The sequence below is a fragment of the Falco naumanni genome, chromosome 10 (assembly GCF_017639655.2).
Source record: "Falco naumanni isolate bFalNau1 chromosome 10, bFalNau1.pat, whole genome shotgun sequence".
Classification (NCBI taxonomy): Eukaryota; Metazoa; Chordata; class Aves; order Falconiformes; family Falconidae; genus Falco; species Falco naumanni.
Window position 1 is genome coordinate 5,892,749 of NC_054063.1, and position 22,568 is coordinate 5,915,316.

General features: G+C 40.2%; 1 protein-coding gene across 8 annotated transcripts in view; it reads left to right on the forward strand.

The window, feature by feature from the left end:
* Positions 1 to 15,766, forward strand: part of PLEKHA7 (pleckstrin homology domain containing A7) — a 160,105-nt gene extending 144,339 nt beyond the window's left edge. For 7 of the 8 annotated variants that reach the window (XM_040608613.1, XM_040608614.1, XM_040608616.1 and 4 more), the window contains 9 exons: positions 157 to 345; positions 620 to 737; positions 1,584 to 1,663; positions 2,045 to 2,245; positions 5,354 to 5,506; positions 8,062 to 8,195; positions 9,036 to 9,178; positions 12,318 to 12,426; positions 14,185 to 15,766. In XM_040608613.1, the coding sequence (XP_040464547.1) occupies positions 157 to 345; positions 620 to 737; positions 1,584 to 1,663; positions 2,045 to 2,245; positions 5,354 to 5,506; positions 8,062 to 8,195; positions 9,036 to 9,178; positions 12,318 to 12,415 (1,116 nt within the window). In that variant the 3' untranslated portion in view covers positions 12,416 to 12,426; positions 14,185 to 15,766. The remainder of the gene's footprint in view (positions 1 to 156; positions 346 to 619; positions 738 to 1,583; positions 1,664 to 2,044; positions 2,246 to 5,353; positions 5,507 to 8,061; positions 8,196 to 9,035; positions 9,179 to 12,317; positions 12,427 to 14,184) is intronic. The other variant, XM_040608615.1, reaches the window with a different exon arrangement.
* The last annotated feature ends 6,802 nt before the right edge of the window (positions 15,767 to 22,568 follow it).

Consider the following 22,568-nt stretch of genomic DNA (forward strand, 5'->3'; position numbering starts at 1 on the left):
TGTTTGGTTTTTAAAGCTTGGAAGCTCCTGGTGTGGAGAGAGGAGAGCATGCTAAAGCAGTCACAAATAACTCATATAATGTCATAAAGTTTCAGCCAGTTTTTGTCAGGCTGTTTTCAGATTGTTTGCCAAATATCTGTGCTTGCCTGTTCCTAGGAAGACGAAGCACCGCCCAGACCTCCTCTCCCTCAGCTGTACAGTCCTGATGATCAGCCACCAGCTGTTCCACCGCTCCCAAGGGAAGCCACTGTCATCAGACACACGTCAGTGCGGGGCCTGAAACGTCAGTCAGATGAAAGAAAGAGAGACAGAGAACTTGGACAGTATGTAAATGGAGACTATAGGGTGAGCATTCGTGCACCTATACACCTGCACTTTAAAGATATGTGAACCTATAATAAAAGATACCCTTATCTGTAAAATATATGGACCCCTAGGTCTTGTGATAAGGAGAGAGATACCACAGCAGAGACGGTAATGGCAGGGGGAGATCTATGCCATATAATAATGGCAGAGAGAGGCTTAGTAATCTGGAAACAAAGCTTTAGGATTTGGTTTAAGATTATTAAGACTTGCTGTCTGCGATTCCGATTGAACTGTTGAGTATTTTTCCATACAGGCGGAGCTGCGTTCATACATGAGTGAACCTGAGCTAGCAATTATAGGTGGTGACCTCAGCCCATCTCCCAGTGCTTTAATAAGCCCTGACAGTGGATACCAGACATTACCTACCCGTGGTAAGCCAGGAATTCATGTAGCTGATTTTAAGAGTGCCGTCTGTATAGAGCTTTTCTCTCCTAGGGTTTTCTGGAGATGGTCTTTATTTTTAGATTATTATTTTTAGATTAACTGTACGATGCTGTGAAAGTCTAGAGATTTTGTGCATTTTAATGGTGTCGTTACAGGTAACCAGCCTTTTGCAAAGCAACTTAATATATAACACTTAAAAAATATAAGCGTAGCGAAACGTGAAATTGACCATTAGAATGTCTGCTATATTCAGAGTTATTTTTCCTCATAATTTTTGTGTGATCTTTTACAAACTCAAGTATTTTTTTAAACGCTTACATTGCCATTGAAAGGAAAGTGATCAAGGATATGAATATAATGCCCCCAGATGCTACATGTGGCTTGACACTCTGTCCCTACTGTGCTACAGTCCTGTAACTGTTTCACAAATTAGGATAGAGAGGATATTTGGGGAAAAGCAATTAATTTCTTAGCCATTTCCTTCTTATTTCTTTCCTTTCTAACTGTGAATGTTAATGTTTGATTTTCTTCATGGATGTGAATATTTCTACAGCTTACATACTGCTGTACAGTTGAGTTCAACCCTAGACCTTATTTAACGTGAGCATCTAAATTATTGTAGATCTTTCTGAATTTTGATTAGTAGTGACCTGAAACACATTACCTTTGGCTGAAATGAAATTTCATGCCTCTCGTGATCTTTTGCAAAATGTGAAACATGAGCTAAAATAGTAATAAGAACATCACAGAAAAAGCTTGGTAATTTAAAAAATATCTGACACTTATCTTTGTTTTGTCCATCATTTATAGCATTCTCTTTTTTCCTTATGAAGGTTTATCTGGATCAACTTCCAGATTGCACCAATCATCTGCCATTTCATCGTTTGCCACACTTCGAAGGGATAGGTCCAAGGTAAGTTTTAAATGAACATCTGAAGGGAAACATCTGAACTGTCCAAAGTAGTGAAGCACAGAATATATTTTGCATAGCAGTAGCATGGGAGGGGACCCATACCTGTGATCTAATAAAATCTTCGATGTTTCACATTCTTAAATGAATCGGCAAGCAGACAGACAACTCGCTGCATTTGAAACAGATTTATAAAACCAGGTTTAGAACCAAAAATCGGCACTACTAATAGAAAATACAGAGTTGAAATACGGAAATTAATGCAGAAATAACGGAACAAAATCATGTTAATTTAGCAATAAAGTAGGAGAAAGAGTTAATTGTTTGCATACTTATAGAGTATTAATTGCAACATGTGTTTTGTGTGCCTTGTGACTTCTGCAGGAGAGACCAAAGAGTGCCTTGGAACGTTTATACTCTGGAGACCACCAAAGAGGCAAGATGAGTGCGGAGGAACAACTAGAAAGAATGAAGCGACACCAGAAGGCGTTAGTTCGTGAACGCAAGAGGACTCTTAGCCAAGGAGAAAGGCAGTCTGTTTCATCTCGGTCTTTCATCAGGCCCATTTCTGCAGACATAGGCTCAGTATGTTAGATATGCCTTAAAAGGACTAAACTACAAATATCTTGGGAGATTTTTATTTTTTTTTTCCTAGCAAGCACTTTCACTTGAGTGTGTGTGATTCTTCTAGCCTAATTAAATTAGCGTTATACAGCATAAAATGAGCTCAGAGAGTGTGAGTAACAGGTGATCTTTTTTTTTACTAGTAGTTACAGTATATGTAGCAAGTTCAGCAGGTAAGTTGGTCAGAGGTTAGTGTGCTGAGTGGAGATGTGAGTATATTGGAGTGATTTCGGAGACGTGATCGTTTTTTATTGGAATTGTATTTAGAAAGTGTGAGAAGCTTGTACAGTTTTAAAACTGCTTTATAATGGAATGGGCCTTTTAGAATGTTCTTACTCACCATGGATATTTTTCTTTTTAATTCATAAATTAGGCTGCAAGATAGTCGTGGGAATGTCAGACAAAAGGTGGTGTCTGTGTAAAGAGATGAGAAATGGATAATCAGTTTTAAAATCTAACCATGCTGATCAGAAATTTATGTAAGAGCTAATGTATTTTAATTGATACAAATTCTTCTTTAAAGCTGAAAATGTAGAATATTCTAATAAGGCTCAGATTTAAGCTGCTGAAGAAAAGGATTTTCGTTGCATTCTGAGATTAAATGCTGTACAGACAATAAGTTTGTAATGATTCATTTTGGATACTAACCAAAGCAATTCTAATTGGTGAAGTTACCCAGTCGCTCACTTGGTGCTAAACCAAGATTGTACTGTAATTGCACTTATGCTGTGGTCTTTTAATTTATTTTTTATTTGGTCCACTAGAGCTTTAGAATGATCACTTTGTTTTACCTAATTCATTGCACAAGATCTCTTGCTTTTAGATTTGTCACTCATTGTACCTAATGCCTCTTCATTTTTGTTTGCTTGGTTTTAATTTGCGGAATTTTGTAGTTATTTTAAAATTTCTAACTGGACTACTCAATTTTTACCAGGCTTAATTGCATTTAGTACATGTGTGTCAATTGCTAGCATTAAAAAAAAACCTATAATACTCAGCCTTTCATTCCCACTGTTCCGTAGCACTAATTTACAGCCAGTTATTTATATTTACTTTCCCAGTAAATACGAGTGCACTACTTGGAGACATTCATCTGTTTTGTCTTCTGTTTTGCAATCACAAATTTATTACAGATAGTGCATAAGATTTGGTAACTGTAGAACTATAGTATCACTGGGGTTTTTTTCTTATTTTAATTAAAGTACATGTGAGCTTTTTATGTTTCCTGACTCACGCAACGTACACAAGCTGAATTAAGCATTTTCATAACACTCTTTATTAACATCTGTGGCAAACACGTTATCTATAAATTTGTGTGCCATCTTGGTCTTTTTCTTGCTGTAAAGAATTAAAATAGAATCTTTCAGCCCTAGCAGTGTTTTACAGAGGTCATCTCTTGTACCTACAGGGCTTCGATACGCAAAAAGCATGTTTGATAGCACAATTACTTACAGCATTACGATTATTTAGCAGCCAAAATGGCAAACAGTTACATGTATAGTTGAAGTGCTGCTCAGTATGTAACATCTGCTTTAAACATACATTGTATGTGTAACTCTAATTTTTAATCGGTCAGCTCTCAAGTGTAGTATGACATTTTAAATATTGATCATAGTACATGAATTCATTTGTTATATACAATGCCTTTTTAATGTAAAAGTCGCAACATCAAAGCCAATAAAAATACTGCTTCGTAAGAACGGTTTGATGTATTTCTTACCTATACATAATAACTTGAAAATGATACTGTGGCTTTAAAATATACTATGTCAATCAGGCCTGGTTCGAATATGAGTAGAATTGAGTTTGGAGTACTCATATGAGAAAACATTTTTTTTCTCTTTTGAATTCTGTAAGGAAACATCTTGATTTTTTGAGATATTTGTTAGCCTTTTAGCTATTTAACTTTTTTAACATACATGGAAGATATGTATCTTCTGAGTGAATATGGAGAGCTTGTGCATGAATAGGTTTCAATTAGATTGATCAATGCAAGTAATACAATGAGGTCTAAGGGCTTCACAGGGAGTTCAAACTTCAACTAAAACAAGCCAAAGATTTGTTACAGAAAGACTGGAGGTATTTTTAAGAAACATATAACGGTGTGTTCTCCTATTGATACTCTCAAATGCTTGAGATCTTGTTGTTGTCATCGTTTTCTTTTTGTCCCTTCTCTTCCTCACTTCTTTTAGTATCATGTTTGAACTCTGTATGGGAAAGTTGCCGAGATCTGCTGGATGAAATGATGCTGCAACTGAACTTGATTTTTTAAACAAAAAAGTGTTGGTAGTGTATGTGCAGCTAAACTGTGTGTAGTTGTGAAGGTGCTGCTATGCAATGATTTGGGAACTCTAAATTCATTAGGTTTTGAATTTATTATTGCTAAATGTTTACCTTGTAAAGATAATGTGTGAGGTTTTTGATTTTCCTAGGTAGCTAGATACTGCTTTTAATAAAGTCAGAAGAAGTTAGATGTTACTAAATTATTATTTTTGAATTCAAGACAAGTTAATGCTAGCTCATGCTAGTGCCTAAATTATTATCAGCTTTCAATTAGATAAAATTAAATGTAAATGAAAATGTGGTATTATTCTAAAAAGATACAAAAAAATTTCAAGTTGCAGTGCTCAACCTGCCATGTAAATAGCCTTTCTGTGTAGCGATGCAAAATCACAGCACACTGCCTGGTTGGAATGCCTGGGAGTAGGCTCTTAGTCTGTAGACTCACCTGTGTTGATGTCTTCCAAAGATATTTGTGTGTAGCTAGTTCCCTTTTAATCAGCATATGTGAAATGGTGATGAAAACATTTCTTAAAATGTAATACTACTGAAAGTCACCGGTAAAACTGAACACTCCTCCAAAATCCCTGCAGCACAGCTAAAGGCCAAATCTCCCAACCACATGTTCCAAGAAACCCAGTTGTATTTTCTTTTTCTTGTCAGTCGGGGGGGTGTGCTCTCTGGATTCTTTCAGCAATATAGCATTTGCAGCAGTAGTAACGTACATTGCTCAGTGATGAATTTGGCACTATGGTTGAACGCTGTTAATTGTTTTGTATCTATTACCAGTGGAAACGAGAGCAAGAATTTGATTTGCAGTTACTTGAGAGGGCAATTCGTGGAGAAGACAAGGATGAAAACGAATGGTTAAAAGTTCAGCCAGTGCCAGTGACAGAGACAGACCTGGAGCCGCAAGACTATGATTTAGATATCAGCAGAGAGGTAACGCTCACAATTTTTTGCCTCCTGTTCTGTGCCCCAAAATGTTTAACCTTCCTGAGTTTTACGTAGTGAATTCTCACCTTTTCTTTCAAAAGTTAGCTGGAGTTTGAATGGAAAGGAGCCTTTGGGTATTGAAAATGTATGGCCTGGCACTTAGAATCTCTCTGAGGTTCGGGTTCGTATTGTGTTTTAGCGGAGAGAAGAAACTGGAAGGTTGGCTCTACTGTTTGAAATATGTATCTTGGGCGTTATAAAGGAAAAAACGATTAAGTTAAGGAATGTTACATAAATGGGAGAAAACAATGAGAAGACAATGTCAAGAGTATTTGAAAATGAGAAATGGCAATGAAGGGAAAGCAAGTTTCCCAGAGCTGCCTTACTCTTAATTTTGACTGGCAACACATGGTAGAGAAGAGGGAGCGGGGCTTTATTCTGGTTAGAACAGAAAGCCACCTTTCTGCCAGCTTTTCACAGGACTGGGTTGGCGTGCTGGGCGCCAGGTCTCCTCGCGGCTCCGGTAGCCAGGTGCGGTATTTGAAATGCGGTTGAGCCATCTGGTGGGAAAGGAAGAATATAGCAAGTGGCAGGATTTTGGTCGGGGCTCCACATTGTGTAAAATGCCGTAGTAGACGGCAAATCAGTAAAATTGTTAATGATCATCAGACTAGTAAGAACATCTACCCTTCCGAAAGCTGTCGGCAATGTGTCGTTTTACGGGGAGAGGTATTTGTACGCAGCTGAATCTGTGAGCCCCTCTCTGCTGATCTCTGTGAATGGATGTATTATTTTCAATGGAAAATGCAACGCTCCTGTAAACTCCAGAAACACTTTCAGTTCAGCTTTGTATATTTTCGATGGAAAATGCAATGCTCCTGTAAACTCCGGAAACAAAAAATACTTCCATTGGGTTGCCTTTCCTTCTTGCACTCTGCTATTGAATTTTTCTCCTGGAGGGCTCCGCGGCCTTTGTACATCCAAATTAGCGCCTTAAACCTTGGAGAAGGAAACGTTTCTGCTTGTAGGAATTTGTGTCCTACTCCAGAGTACCTGAGGCAGGTCTGAAGCTTGGAGAGTAAAGCTGCTCTCTCAAGTTACCCAGGCTGTCCTCCTCCACCGAGGTACCCCTCCCCTCCACCTGGCAGGCCCTCCTGTGCCTCAGGAGGGGATGTACTCACTTGTGTCTTTAGGGCCAATACACTGTCCGTTCACATGGTAACATTCCAGACTAACAGACTCCGTTATTCAGGATGAGCTGATCCAGGGTAGTTATAGTATGGAGGTAGACAGCTAAATCAAATCATCATAATAATGTATAGCTATGGAGTTCTGGAGAAGGGTTGGATTCGAAAGTAAGGAAGTGTAGTGCAAAATGAGGATTTTATAGGAAGCATTGGCCTTGGGTTTGCTGAGAAGGAAGTATAAAAGTTGGAGGTTGTGACAGTAATGTGGTTATGAGTGTATGACTGTATTCTATACTTTGCGTTTGTTCTGCATGTTACTGAGCCTGTTCACTGGGGGTTAGGTCAGGCCACTTTACATATGCTGCTGAATTAGTGTGAACTAAGGTCAGTGGTGAAAAAATGAGGATTATTTTTATTTAAAACTTTGAACTCTGAAAACTCATCACATCGTGAGTTTCTTAATGGAAATCCAGAAGGAGAAGAAAAAGTAGTTCCCCTTATTTTTATTTTTTCACACATCCTGTATTTCTGCTTTTCAGAAGCAGTTTGTTCTGTATAATAAGCATTGGTTTTCAAAGGCTAGGTGTAAACTGAATTTTCAGTGGATGCTTTATATCTCTTAATGCAAAGTAAAAATTTCCCACAGAGAACCTGATTCTAACAAAAACTTGTTACTAGCTTTCGTACGATCATATTAAATTTTTCATCTATAGAATTGTGCGTATGCAATGTGTTGTTACAGTTGCACAACATTAGTGTGTTTCTGGGTCAGTTCCCTAGACAACTTTTGTACACCTAGGATTTCAGATTTTGTAGTTGAAGAATTTCCTAAGATGATGATAAACCGCTGGGGGGGTGGGTGTGGGTGTGTGGTTTTTTTTTCCCCCCGCCCTCTCCACTGCTCACAGAAGATTAGGCAGTCCTAAAAGAATGATACCTTAGATTAAAACTTCAGGTGCTATTTCCTTTCTGCTGTGGGAAGTCTTTGCTGGTGTGACATAAATATCATGACATTAAAATCTCAGGTTGTTGAGTCAGTCGTATGGTGATTGCTTCTTTCTACTCTAACAGCTTTAGGCAGTGTTCTACTTGGGGCTCTAAGCCTGAGCTTAAAAACGGTTCCCTGTTGATTCTGATTTCTCTTGTCATCCCCTTTAATATTTGTTCGATTTCCTAAAGTAAAATGAACCAGAGAGAAAAGACACAGTTAAAAGCACATCAGCTCATATCCAGAGGGAAGGTTTAGCATCAGGTACATGTACCAACTGTGAAAACCCATGTTTTACTCTTTTCACTGTGTTGTCCCATTGAGGAGAATTTGTCTAAATATACTTTTATGCCTGTTATTAAAAACTTGATGCTTGCTTTCCACAGTTGTCAAAACCTGAGAAGGTTGCAATTCCGGAGCGCTATGTTGAACTGGAGCCAGAAGAACCTCTTTCTACAGAAGAACTGGCAGCAAGGCAACGTAAAGCAGAAAAGATAAAGAATATTCTTACTAAATCAAGGTCAGGGTTTGGTTGGTTTGGGATTTTTTTTTCCAAATCTCATATATGGGCTGGTGTTAAACATCAGGAGCTAACTTCATACAACATTCTAATCCCTATCATCTAAGTGTAACTTGTGACTTTTAGAAGATGCACACAGATGTCATAGACTTAAAGCTCCTTTTTAAAACAGGGTAGAAGAGATAATAACAGATTTTGTACCTGTAGATTTTCTTGTTCAGAACATCCTAAAATAGTAGTGAGTCCTTACCAAGCAACTAGTAGATGACAGTGGGGAAGGAAACGCGCAGATCTGGCCAAAAGCAGAAGAAAAGTCAGCGGTGAGAGCAAGTTCCTGTTGTCTCCAGAGAACTGTAGTTCTGAAAGAACACTTTTGGCTACTTCCAGCTAATGCAGAGTCAGCTGAAACATTCCGTTTCCAGAATTTGATTGCCTCGGGTACCTGCTCTCTCTTTGGAAGACAATTAAAGGGGCTGTGCCTGAGGACCACCAGGTTATATGCCTTTACCTCTGGGCACTAACAAGAAATTTTATTAACAACTTCAAACAAATAGCATTTTTGGTAGTGCTTTCATGTAAACAGTGGATTTACAACACAGGAATTTTAGATGTACTTAAGGCTGTGCACAAATGATGACTGGATGTGTAATGGCTTCATCTTTGTATGCTGGAGTCCTTTGCATACAATATCTAACACTAATTTAAAGAGCCTCAGCACAACACGGAGCTTGATAGATGAGATCTGAAAACTGCTGTATGAATTCAAGCTTGTTCTCATCTGCATGGTGGATTCTGCTTTATGTTTGCAAATGCTAATGTTGTTTTGCACTTTCCCACTAGTATGCACAATCTACAGCCGTCTGTTGCTCAGGCCAAGCACCGCTCGGTTGATTTAGATTCACAGCTGCAAGAGCAGGAGCGCATCATTACCATATCATACGCTTTGGCTTCTGAAGCCTCTCAGAGGAGCAAGGAGGTAGCAGGTAATACGTAGTTATTTATAAAATAACAGCTGTTTCTCACCAGCTTCGAAAGTTGTGTGGGGTTGTTGCTGAACTCCTGGCATATGAGAGAGTTTTAGTCATTCGTATTCAAAATAGTGAGAAGTGTGTATAGATAACAAATTTAGAGGCCCTCAAGATTTACGTTGAGGATTTGGCCTCTGATGGACAGGGTAAAGGGGTTGAAATAGTATAATCAGAAAGTTCAGAGCTTGGAAACTTGCTAATACTAATAGTATTAAATATTCAGTACTAATAGTACTAAAAAAAAATCAATATTTTCAATGAATTCCCTATGGTTATATTAAATGATGGATATCTGTAATAATTTTTTTAAGATAAGTTGATCTGTGACTTAGAAAAATAGAGGGATTTTTAATTATATTTTTTTCAACAGAAGGATTCCAAGGTCCAGTGATTGAGATTAGAGTACAATCACTTGCAGCCTCGGCTGTATGACAACAGGCTGAAAAAGGCATTGTGAAATGGGTATGGGCATGTTTCTGTCTGCTGGCCGAGATTAGAGGTCAGAGCAAGGCAGCCGTGCATGAATTCTGCTTGATGCCTGGAAACGAATAGATCCTTTGCAATATGTTACTAAAAGTGATAATTTCACTGTCGATTGCTTTGTAGTTGAAATCAGAAATGTTAGACAGATTTGTATCGCAGGGTAATACAGGCAGCAGCTATTCTAGCAAGTGTCTGACTGGCCATTTATAACTGGCACCGCTCACTGTTCCAGTGGAGAATGGAAATAATGGGAACTTCAACGATGATGGAGAAAAAATACGCACATTTATCATCTGAAGGTGTCAGTTTAAACTTATGGCACTTGCCACAGAAGCCCTTAAGACCTTCTCATTAAAGACAGATTATTCCGATATCCAGATGCGTAACGTGAATCTGTAGTAACAGACCGTTGATTGAAGGTGGCTGCGTACTGGGGGATGCAGCGGCAGCGAAACCCGAGGAGAATGTGATTTTGAGGGGATGCAATACATTTTCAAGATAAGAATCTTTAGACTTCAGTGAGGTTCTGTGGGTAATTTAACTGACTGAAAGGGATAAAACGATTCACTGAGGAGGCTAGACATTATAAAAACCAAAACAACAAAAAAAGCCCAGAATTGTAAAACCTTGGGAGCATTTCAGGAGTTAACTTTTGGACCTTCAGACATCTGTGTGCCAAAGTGGCATCTCCGCAGGCAGTCTGACCCCAGGTCTGGGAACCAGGTCCTTGTGACAGGCACTCATGCGCTTTGGCTGTGGACTGGGACTTCGTGTTTCAGGAGGCACAAGCCAGTGCAGCATTTTGCCACCTGAGTTGTAGCTTATTCTGGGAAAAGGCAGCACCAAAGCTAAGATCAACCAAGGTAAACGCAGCCCGTACTTGAAATTGTTTCTCTGTGTGAGTACAAGAGCAGAGTGCCTGCCATACTGAGCGGTCTTCATGTTCTGTAGCGAATGTAGTAGCTATGTCTTCATTACTACATATTTAAAAAAAAAATAAATGTATTAGAATTATTTTCAAAGTGTGATCACCACATATGTTTAGATGTACGTAACCACAGGAATTCTAATTCTTTAGTTTTCCCCAAAGAGGGAATTAGAATGTGCATCAGCACTGAAACATTTAAATGCTGCTTGAAAAAATTTGCACTCAGTTGCAAGATGATTCTGAATTTAATTTTCTTTGTGAAGTTTAGCAGCTAGCTCTTTTGTCTTTCAGTCACTTTAAAAAACCCTAACATAGTAGCCAAGGACTTGATTCTTTAAGGAAGCTCAAGACTTTATGTCTGTGCACACAAACAAGTGTTCCTTGCCACACTTTTGTATCTATCTCAAACACTCATTTCTTGTGACACGTCTTGCTTTGATTTCAATCATTACTTCTTTAAAAACAAACACCTTTCATGGAATTCTAAAAAAAGCCAAATATACAAACCATTAAAAGAGTTCAGGGTTTTTTATTTGTAGCCTATTTTCTGATGATCTAAAGTGATTAAAAAGAAAAGCATTTGCTGCTTTGTACAGCTGATTGTACATTCTCCTTTATTCTAATTTTACAGATTCCTTTTCATTCTTATCCTTGTAGTTTGATTTTTAAAGTATGGGTTATCATTTGCTTCTTGTTGATGAAGCAGACCATATCTGAAAATCCAAAACTAAATATCTAGATTTTTTTTTACAAAGATTTTCTTATTATGAAAAAGACGGAGGAGCTTAATTTTTCCTATTTTTCAGGGGAAAGCAGTTAAGATAATATGAATATGTTAAAATAAATTGTACATTTATCTAATCCTTTTAAAGCAGCATTTAGATTTTCTCTGTTTCTTGTAAGAAATCAACCTTCTAAATGAAAATCCTGTCAAGAATCTTGAATATAAAGTCAAACACAGGAGTATTAAGAAGTCATCTCCTAAATTGTGTGTTTTGGAATTAGGTCTGCCTTTGGCCCTGCAAAACGTAAAAGTGGAATTTAAGACTGCGTTTCAACCCTTTTCAGTTTATGATTATTTTCTTCTAATACTATATCACTAGTCTGGTTTATAAACAGGGATAATTTTAATCATTGTATTCTTTATCCCAAAGTTTTAAGCTAAGACCTGACAATATATTTATGATATCATGCACTGTAGTAAGCAAAATGTTAATATGCATACGTAAATTTTTTTGGTGATTTTTCTATATATTTTGTTCCTGCTTATTGGCATATAACAGGAAATGCTGAAAACTTACACAGCCTCAGTGAAATCTTGAAATCAAATTCACAAATACAGGTGCTGTTCCAGAACTCAGTTTTAAAAGCAGGGCTGGATTAGAGTATATTGGTGTCATGTGCCTTCGAATATTCCAGTGAAACTTCATCTTAAAATATTGTCCGTATTTTCATCCAACCAGGAATGTTTATTTGCATAAATTATGCAACTAATAGAAAGAAAAAAAAGGCAGGTAGAAATGTTGTTGTTTTAAAATAATGTTCCGTGTAACTAAGATAGTGTAACACCTCATTGCGTTACTAATCAGGTTTCCTATTTGTGTGGTAGCAAATTAAGGTCACTCCGTTTATAATATGAATGTTTGATTGTGCAGCCTAATTCCTGTATGTGATCCCTTCTAGCTCAGCAGTTGACCTATCCATCTAAAGCACCCTCACCTTCTGTACCACAGCCACCTCACTCCCCCTTAAGCAATGGATTTCACTACACATTTGTTTAAACACCTTAAAAGTAAGAACTAACGGCTCTCGGCATGTCTGGTTTGCCATTGTACCTTTGCTGTGGCTTGCTGAATATTAACATTTTTACTAAACCTACCTTAGAACAAAATGAAGGCATGCATCTATTTCTCAGAAACCTTTTATTCTTGCCAGCGCTGCTTCTAATGAGCTAACGTGGGCTAATAAAGTCTTCAAATGACTGCTGTCACTCAGCAGATGAGATGCTTCCGTTATCTTACTGTGGTGAAGGACGGAGACATCTGTACTCCTGGTAGCGTGGGGCCAGATTTTCAGCAGGGGGTTGTACTCCGGTGGCTAGTGTTGGGTACTCTGTGGCTACCGTGGGGGTGCCCAGGTGATTTTTGCCTGCACGTGGCATATGCAGTTGCTGCTCAAGAGAATCCAAAGCGCAAAGCTGTATAAGCAGGGGGATCCTTTGTGGGCTGGTATCTCTACACCTGAGCTCACATCGGAGTCTTGCCTGAGGTGAGCTGAAAATTTGGCCCTTTATAACTAATTCTGCGGTGTTGTGTTTGGCTTTTTTATGCCTTTGATGTGTTTTTCATTGAATTGTCTTAACAGAAGTCTTGATTTTTGTTTCAGATTAGGTCATTTTGCCATTTCAAGTATTAAAATTGTGATAATTCCATTGTCCTTATTAAGAAATGTGTATCATCTTTTCCCAGTAGTATTTTCAGAGTTTCTTGATTTGAAATAGGAAAACCTGAAAATGTTATGATACTTGACTGCTAAGTGTGCCTCTAGTTAAGACACTGGCCATGTATCAGTATTCATAGTATCCTTTGGAATTACTGTCACCTTTCTGATTTCCTTTGGTCTAATTTTATTGCCTGATGTTGGACAAAAAAGTAAAGCAGAGATGAAGTAGTAAAGAGGGTTGGTTGAGTGACTAACTTAAGTAGTGTTAATCTTTAGACACCTTTGTTTTACTTGTCAAATGTAAATACCTGTGTCAATTTGACCTGAGTTAGATACCTGTGCAAAAAAAATAAAAATCGAAATAAAAGTGAGCACATACCAAAAGGCCCAAATGGGCAGTGACCTGCCTTCTATAAGGCCTGGGAAAAATGACAGATTTACATCAAGAGAGGGGTATAGACATTAGGAGCTTCTACAGAGCTTGATGGAAATAGCTGTTTGCTCTTCTGGTTCAGTTTGTCTTTCTGAGAACCAGATTCTCCCATCTTAGCTGTGTCTGAGTAACACTCGTGTCTACTGCCACATCCAGGGATATGCTAGTTGAGGGTCACTGTCACGTGAGGTCTTCGCACGCAGACAGGGTACCCACGCGTGGCCTCAGGCGCGTGGAGAAGTCACCGTACAATCCCAGGGAGTTAGACTTGAGCGGGGAGCTTGGACCAGGTGACCTTCAGAGGTCCCTTCCCACCCCAGCCATTCTCTGATTCCAGACTGACTTAAAACCACATGTCACGTGTCTATATTTATATACATACACGTGTACGTATAGATACATAATTACAAATATCTTAAAAAAAAAAAAGTAAGTTTGCTTCAAGGAAGTCATCCAGAAAATAATTGCAATAACCAGCAACATGCAGGAAACGCAGGAGTTTGAGCATCGCTGGCATCGTGAGCTAACTGTTGGCTTCGTGTGTCTGTATGAATTGTTCTGTCAAACCGCAGAAGGATTTAATAAAAAAAAATGTTTGCTGAAAGTGCTTGCTGCTTAGCGTTGGTGTACTCACTTCAGTATTTAACCGTGGGGTTTTTTTTTGCTTTACGCTAGCCAAAGCAGTGAGTGAACACTGACGTAAGCCTCAAAGCAAATCCCACCTAGTGATGCGGCGTGGAAGAGAGAAGATTCCCTACCAGCTTGCTGTGAAGATCCTCATCAGCTGATGACCTGTTCTTCTGGAAACACATTTGGAGAGCAATAGGGGGACTGTCTGTGAAAACAAAGAGAATTATTGCAAATCATTTTATTTTGACTTCAGTTTTAGTTCATACTTTTTATATGGATAAATGGCACTTTTAATAAACTCTGTAAAATACTGACAATGTATTTTTAGAACAATGTATTTTAGAATTTTTTTTACATCAAGGGCTGAATTCATTTTAAGAGAGACTACTTGCATAGATGTTAAAAGATTCTGTAACGTCCCCCTCAGGCTCAGATGCACAATGTAAAGTTTCATGAAAAAACCTAAATTTCAACAGACCTAGAAGCACGTTCCTAGGGTATAGGTAGAGCTAACACAAGTGGGAGGTTTGCTGAAAAGGGTGGTTTGGATTGAATATTTTTGTAGAGTTAATCGCCCACCCTTTGGCCCATTAAGTAATACATTGCAAGAACTTTTAGCTTGAATTTCTAAATATCAGTAACCACTACATAGCTGACTTTTCCCACAAAAGCCATAATGAAAGCCGGGTTTAACTCTCATTTATTTTTTTGATCCCATACGATAACTCGCTGGTATCAATCCGCAGTACGCTAGGTTGCTCTTGTCCGTAGTGCCGTCCCCTCAGTAACAAACAGCTAACAAATTTATATTTTTTTTGAAGTTGATGTGAAAGAAGAAAACTTGCAATTAAAATATGTGAAGTAAGCAATAAAAAAATATAATAGGATATGTCATTTTACCAGTAAATATGTCGTTTTCTTTTGATTTTTGTTTTCTCAATAAACATTATGATATGATGTATTGACTAGTATTTATCCTGTAAACAGCAAAACTAATGTAATGTGGCACCTGCTAATTTCATATGAATGTTCACCTGGTGCTGAACTTTGCCAAAATTTGAAATTCAGTGTTTTATTTCAGTATAGGGCAAAGGGTGAGGTAGTCACATAAGGAGAAAATAAGTTTAAATGAATTGCTGCAACTGCTTTACTTGAAAAAAAACCAACACAACCAACAAACCTGTGGATGCATTGAATGCAAGGCACGCAGAAAATTCCCAATATTCTGTAATTATTAGTTGAGTTCAGCTCTGGATGAGAAATGACAGAAATACTTCTGCAGTATTTTGTGAAACCACTAACTTGTTTATTTGGTGTATTCAAGTAATAGCTACAAACCCCTTGAAACTGATTGACCTTCAAGTTTCAGACTTTAAGACAAATCATATTATATTAACACTATACTCAGAAATATTCTTACAAGTATACGTTTAGCTAATGCAATCTGTTTTACCTCAATACTGCCAGTATCAACTTCAAAACCTTTTGCCAAAATAATGATTTATTTTTGCCTTTATAAAAAGTTTTGAAAGCATAAATGAATATTTTGCAAGAAAACATTAATTTAAATAAAATGTAACAGTTTGGAAGATGATATATGTACAGATTAAAATATTAACATATCTGACTCCTCTTGCCTCTGTCTTGCCTGCTCTCTTCCCGGTGTCCGGGTAGTTGAAAATCCGGAGTCATTTGTGCTGTTGCCACGTTTTGTTCTCCTTTGGTTCAAATCCCACTGAAGGTTCCCCAGTTTTGCACTGATTTCACTGGGGGTTGGATCAGTTTCCCCTTACACCAAAGCTTTTTTTTTAACTATTTTTAGAAATGTTCCTTATCCTTTGATTAAATCTGTCTGTATTCTTGAATAGAGAGATTTTTCAGGGTTGCATCCTACCTGTGACTACGCTACCGTCCTCTCAATCTCTAGATGTGTATGTTTGTCTGACACCACCTTAGCCCTTTAGTTTCTGGTGAAATAAAGTCAATTTAAAACCAAACGAAAACAAACCCTGGAGGCATCCCAGTTGAGCGGAGCAGTGACCAGAGGGCTGGCAGGCAGGTGGCCCAGCAGGGCTTGGTACCAGCTCCCTGTACCAGCTCCCTCGGCTGGCGTCACTTTGATGGAGACCGGTGGGAATGTTTAGTTCTTCTGAAACTTAATCTCTAGAACCAATAAAGAAGCTGTTGGGAGTATTTCTGTGGCTTAGTGCTGCCTCGGCGGACGCGAGGGCGAGTGTGTGAGGCTGTGAGTGCTTGACCTTTAGGTGCACACGGCAGAAATTCAGAGCCGAGCTGCTTACGACTGCTTGTCCCCTACCTCGGGCACACAGAGGAGCCTTTCCCCGCCTGCTTTGGGGTTCGGTGAAGCTGCTTTGGGGTTCGGTGAAGCTGCATTCTTGCTACAGCAGCTTGGTTACGTGGGAGGGGAGAGCATGGCTGTAACTGGGGGGCGAAGAGCGCACTAGTGGGATCGCAGCCTATGGGATCCGGGGTGGCCGTGGCCAATTGACGCCACGTGTGGGGTTTTTGCGGTTTTTTTGCCCTAAAGAGTTGTATCATTCATGTTTTTAACAAAACCAGTCTTCCCAAACTATTTTGATCTGTGTCAATAGTTAATTATCAAGGTAATGTTTCTTCCAGAACTTTTTATTGAAGATGTGAAATGGTGTTCTCCAGCGACCATCTTTTTTGCAGGGATGGGTATAGTCTGTAAATAATTAGGGCTAATTTTCATATGCATACGGTGTTCAATTTGGGCCAGTTTCCTTTTTCAGTTCTGTTTCTTTTAATCAAAATGCTCCTTTGTAGGTGTTACACATTATTTAATATTAAGATTAGAAAAAAATTATGTCTACTTGCAGATCAGTATCATTTTGGTCAGAAAGATTTTTATTTTTTTTCCCCACTGCCTATTAAGCAGCATAAGTGTTTGAGACTATTTGTAATTTTAAAAACAGAAACTCATTATAAAACAGTATTAGTTCTTCTTGTGAAGGCGCTGTTTTCTATTTAGTATTTTATAACATTATACCAAAGAAAGATAATGTAGACTGACTTCGCTTCCCATATACGGCTCTTCAGTTTCTTCAACCAAAGGTATTAAACTTTTATTGCACAGCTGAATTTATAAAACTACAGCCTGATACTAGTAAGTAGCACTGCTTTTGCCTTTCTGAACTGGTGTAACACCCTATCTTCCCTATTTTTCAGTACTGGTATTCTGCACTCAGGTGTATCGCGGGGCTGCTAGGAACACCCGTGGAGCTCCAGCGCTGCTCAGTGCGTCTGTAGGAGGCTGTTCCCATTGGAAGGACAGGACAAGCAGCAGCAGTTCCAGGCATCCAGGCTGGTTTGGAACAGCGGGGGGGGAAAAAAACCCTAGGTGGAAAGGTTTTTCAGGAAATAATTGTTTTAAAAGATTCTATTCTGGAAAGTTGCTTTTGTGTGGAACTAAAAGCTACCACAAGATGCTGCTGCGCTTGCGTGGTGCTATTCCAAACCAGGCGGTGAAGGTCCGGCAGTGGCCTTTTGGGGGAGGGGCTGGGGGCTGGAGGGGGCAGAGAGCTCCCAGCACGGTCTGGGGTTGTTCACACTGGTATTTTTCCACCTGCACCGTTTACTCATCTGATTTGCAGATCTTCAAATACATGTGTATGTATTTTATATCAGCATCTCTTCCCCTCTGTGAAACCACATCCTTCCCGTGTGCCTCAGCAATTAACTTCTGGCTGTTACGTGAAGGAAGGACCAGATTTACTTTGTGTCAAACCTTAGAAGATACAGAAGGCACGATGCGATGTTACCCCTCTGATTTATGCCTGTCTTCAGGTATTTTAAAGTGTTTGCTTGGGCTGTGCGCGTGTCTGTGTCTTGCGTAGTTATAAAAAGAACAAAGCCGTGCACAAGAAAAACATGAAAAATTGCTATATTTTCCACCCCTAGTAAACATTCCCATTGGTTATTTGGCTGTATTCAAAAGGCTAAGACTTTTATTGCTCCGCGAGCAAAAGCAACCTTTCTTCATAGCGGAGCAGTACAAAGAAAGAGCACAAAAATACACACATCACAGTGCCTGAAATTCTGTTTGAACAACTGTATTGATTGGGTCTGACCCCTTTACATTTTTTTCCATTATTTGAAAAGGTGCATCTAACTGGAGCTGAATTGAACCAACCGAGATGAACTTTCCATGAAAACTTCTGGAGATATTTCTTTAGTTCAAAGCTTTGGAATTTTAAAGAGCATTTTTAATACAAGTCTGTCGTATTCTGTGTAACAACGATACCTGGAATGTTAAACTGCAGGTAAACCCGAGAGGAAGGTAAAATTATAAAGCATACAGTGAAATTACTGGGAGATGGCAGAATAACTTTGAGTGCTAATTATAAAAGTAAATAAGACCAGGAAGTATTGCATACGGTGCATGTTTGTGTACTTGTTATTTACTTGTCAATGCTCCTGGTTGACTTACGGAGAGTGTGAAACTGCTTCCGAAGAAAACGCTGGCAGAATTAGATGGCATTTTAGGAGGAGCAGGTATTGATGAAGTATTTATAAGATATAAGCTTGAAGGACAATGGTGTTTTCTTGTTGCCCACTAGAAGAAGCCTTTTACCAGGATGTATAGCGGAAGGAAGCACTAAAGGAAGGAAGAGACTGAGAAAGCAAAGGTGAGTAGTGAGTTTGTAGGAAACCATGGCAGAGATGGTGAGGGTGGGTTATCGTGAGGGCAGCGAGGCACCGGCCCAGGCTGCCCAGAACAGCTGTGGGTGCCCCATCCCTGGCAGTGCCCCAGGCCAGGCTGGATGGGGCTGGGGGCAACCTGGGCTGGTGGGAGGGGTCCCTGCCCATGGTGGGGGGGTGAACTGGGTAATCTTTAAGGTCCCTTCCGACCCAAACCATTCTGTGATTCTCTGTATCTGCAGACAAGACTGGTCAAGAGGCTGAAGGGGAGAGGGGAGAGCGGCCTAGTAGTTTGAAGGGAGAGGTAGTAAAAAGGTTGAAGGAGCTGGAATACATGGACTTGGACTCTTTAACGAAGGGACTCAGCCTACACTGTAGAGGGGAAGGTAAGAAGAAGGAATGGCTTGCAAGTGCGACTGTAAGGCCAGTGTCCTAGCACAAAAAATACCTGGTGAACGGGATAAACCAGAGTAGAGTATTGCTGGTTGCCGTACATGAAAAAAATGCTGATGAAGTGGTGTTTTGGTACCAGGACAACAACAACAACAAGCCACAACTGAGAAAAGCTTTAACGCTGTTTTCCAGTTCATCTCTTGAGACACAGGAAGGTTTTGGAGGTTTTTTTAAACCCTGGCTGATGGCTTACACAAGAGGTAACCCTAATGAAATTAAGTTACTGGTGACATTTAGTTACAGTGAGCAGTGCCACTCTGAGGGAAAAAAATTACATCAGAAAAGCCACTGCTAATTCTATTTGTGTCTTGTATTGTCTGTATTGTTGGCTTTTCTGACTGCTTAGTTCATGCTAAACAGTTCTTTGGTGCTCTGCTGCTTCTGCATTATGCCTTTGAGCATCATCTTCTCCCAGTATGAAACAGGATTTTGTCTTCTGCCCAACACACTTGTGTCTATGTGTCTGTGTTGGGGGGTGTGAATCCGTACACACACACGTACGTGTTGATCCCATTCTCCTTTGATTTGTTGCGAAGCTGAGGGACCACTGCTGAGATCAGTGCCAGACCTGTCTCAGGTCTCACTTTTCAAGTCCTAACCTGGATGAGATGCTCAGAGGAAAGAGAGAGCAACATCTCATGATGTAGCTGTGTCCCCTGGCTTCCTCGAAGCCTTCGGTATGCCTGAGGACTCCAGTTGTCTTCACTGAATCCACTATAAATGTTACTTGGCAAGTGATATTATATGCAGATTTTTTTCAGGATCTGGATAGTGGCTCCATCAATTGACTACTGAGTAAATTTGATCTCTTATTTTTTTGTGTCCACAACATCAACTTCTTATATTAAGAAGCCTTTTACACACACAGACGCAGACACACACACACACACACACTCTCACTCACTCACTCACTCGCGTTTTGCTAAGAGATGTTCTGTTACTGCATCCTTACAAATGGATTGCAATTACCAGATTTTAGTGTCTGTAACGGGAAGAAGGAGGCTTGGCCCCAGCCAGTGAAAAATCAAAAGCTTCCCATGTATTTTTTTTAAAGCTTCAGCAATAAATATGAGGGTGAAAAGGAGCCAGTTCAGATTATCAAACCTTCTTGCGTTTTTTTATGTAGCTTGATACATTTGTGGTGAGAACACTTACTTACGGTAACGGTTGGAGGGTTTCCCTGCAGGTCAAGGTGGGCAGCTGTGAAAAAGTTCAAGGCAGTTTTGATTTTCTTTATAGAAGCCCCTGTATTGCTTGACTGATGGTACAAACCCCCTCTCCTGACATATGTTACTTTTCATCCTCAACTAGATCTTCCTCAGCTATGGACACCGTAAGTGGTCCTGGATTTGGCTAGATAATAGCACAAACTATTACTGTGATTTGATTCTGCACATGCATATCAAACCCAAATCAAATTAAATTAAATCACCAAGTATTTTGTTTCTTTAATGCTGTGCAGAAACTAAGGAAACTTTTATCTAGCCATCATGATGCTGTCTGCCTGTGTACTATGCAGATACTTTTCCCAGGAAAAGTGCGGTTGAGGTGGCAGTCTTAAAAGCAAATGAAACCAGCTTCTGCTTTGTCCCATCAGTGAGGGTACCTTGACACGCATCCTTTCTTTTAATCCCCTGACGGCTTCCAAGGGACTGATGCAAATCCCTGTGCTGGGCTTTGATGAGGAGATGCAGCACCGCCACTTCTCTGTGTCTCCTGCAGTTTACAGAGGCGGCTTCAGTGCATAATGTGATCCCTGTGCGGGGGCTGTAGCAAATCCACGGAGATTTCCACCAACCATCCTCTCTGGCATCCCAACAACATGCGTCTTTGATGCGAATTCCCACCAGGAGCCTTAGAAGGACCTACAGCTTTGAAGCTGGCCTGTAAACTGTGCTGTCAGGGATCCAGTTGTCAGCCCCCTCTTCAGGGAGAAAGGGAGAGCAAACTGCCAAGAGCTGCGTACAGCTACAGGGCAAGCGGCAGATCTGGTGGTCTTGGCCTCGCAGAATTCCTGTGTGGTGGTGAGAATCCCTTTTTGCCTGGCGTAGAAGCATCCTCTCCAGTGGCTCCGGGATGCTGTGGGAAGTGGGGCTGTGCTGGTACCCACCTGGAGGGTCTCCCCACTCCAGGGCTGACGGAAGGGGAGTGGGCACACCGCGGCTTTCCACCCGGCCACGAGGTTTCAGCCCTCTGAAGGTGGTAAAGCACCTGCACGGAGCTTCACATGGGGAAACACTCGGTGTGGTTTAGAAACAGATGAAGATGTTTACCCAACATAAGGGCTCTTCTGTGGCAGGTCTGACTTTCAGTGGTTGTTTGCTAAGACATGTCGGAGTATGGGCAGACTCGTGACTTCCTATCGGGATGGACATAAGCTGGTCTTTGAGGTGAGGAATTTCAGTGGCCAAATCTGATTTGAAAAGACAAAATGCAGTTGCCCTCTTTATGATTCAGTGGCTGCTGATGCCTTCTGCTGTCAGCACTGGGAGCTCCTTCTGTACCAACCTGAAAAAGCAAATTTCTTTTTCTTTCTGACTAGAATTAACTGAGACACCAACTCTGATTTTTCTTGTGTCTTCTGTCTCCAGTAAGAGCTGGAGCCGTTCTGCCACCATCCATGCTGCTACTGCTGCTGCTATTACACCAGAGGTTGCTAAACCAGACCCCTAAATTAAAACTTACTGCACAATCTACACTGAACTAAATCAGCCTTTCCTGGTGTATATGGAGAAGCTTCTTAGGCTGCTTCATAGATGGAACTGCAAGTTCTTAGTGTATTTATGAATGTTACACAGAAGCAGGTGTGACTGTAGAACTGTTTTCAGCAGCTAAGTCTTAGGTCAGTGTCGTAAATGAGTTACAGTGAAGCTCATCAGGTGTTCACAGCACTGTGTCATACTTTTGGGGAATGGAGGTTGTGATTGGTTTTATTTCTGGTCAGAGCTGTTACTAGAATAGTTTAATTATAGTTTATTTTTTATCCCTGTGGGTGTCTCTACTTATATTGGAAACTGACAGCCAAATCTGCAGCGCGGGAGGCTGTAATGGACAGGGGCAGAGCTGGGTGGTGGAGGCCCCCATGGTGCTCGCTGGGGCAGACCCATGCAGGGCCTGACAGCTGATCTGCTGCTCCTGGGGCTTTCCAGGGTGGCTGCATGGCAGAGAAGAGCCTGTGAGTGAGGTTTTACCATGCCCTTCCTTTCAGGCTAGTGGGAAAGCAGCAGGGCGCTGGCAGTGGGTTTTGTCGCCTTCTGAAAGCGCCTGTGCAGGTGCATGCGGATGGGCACGGC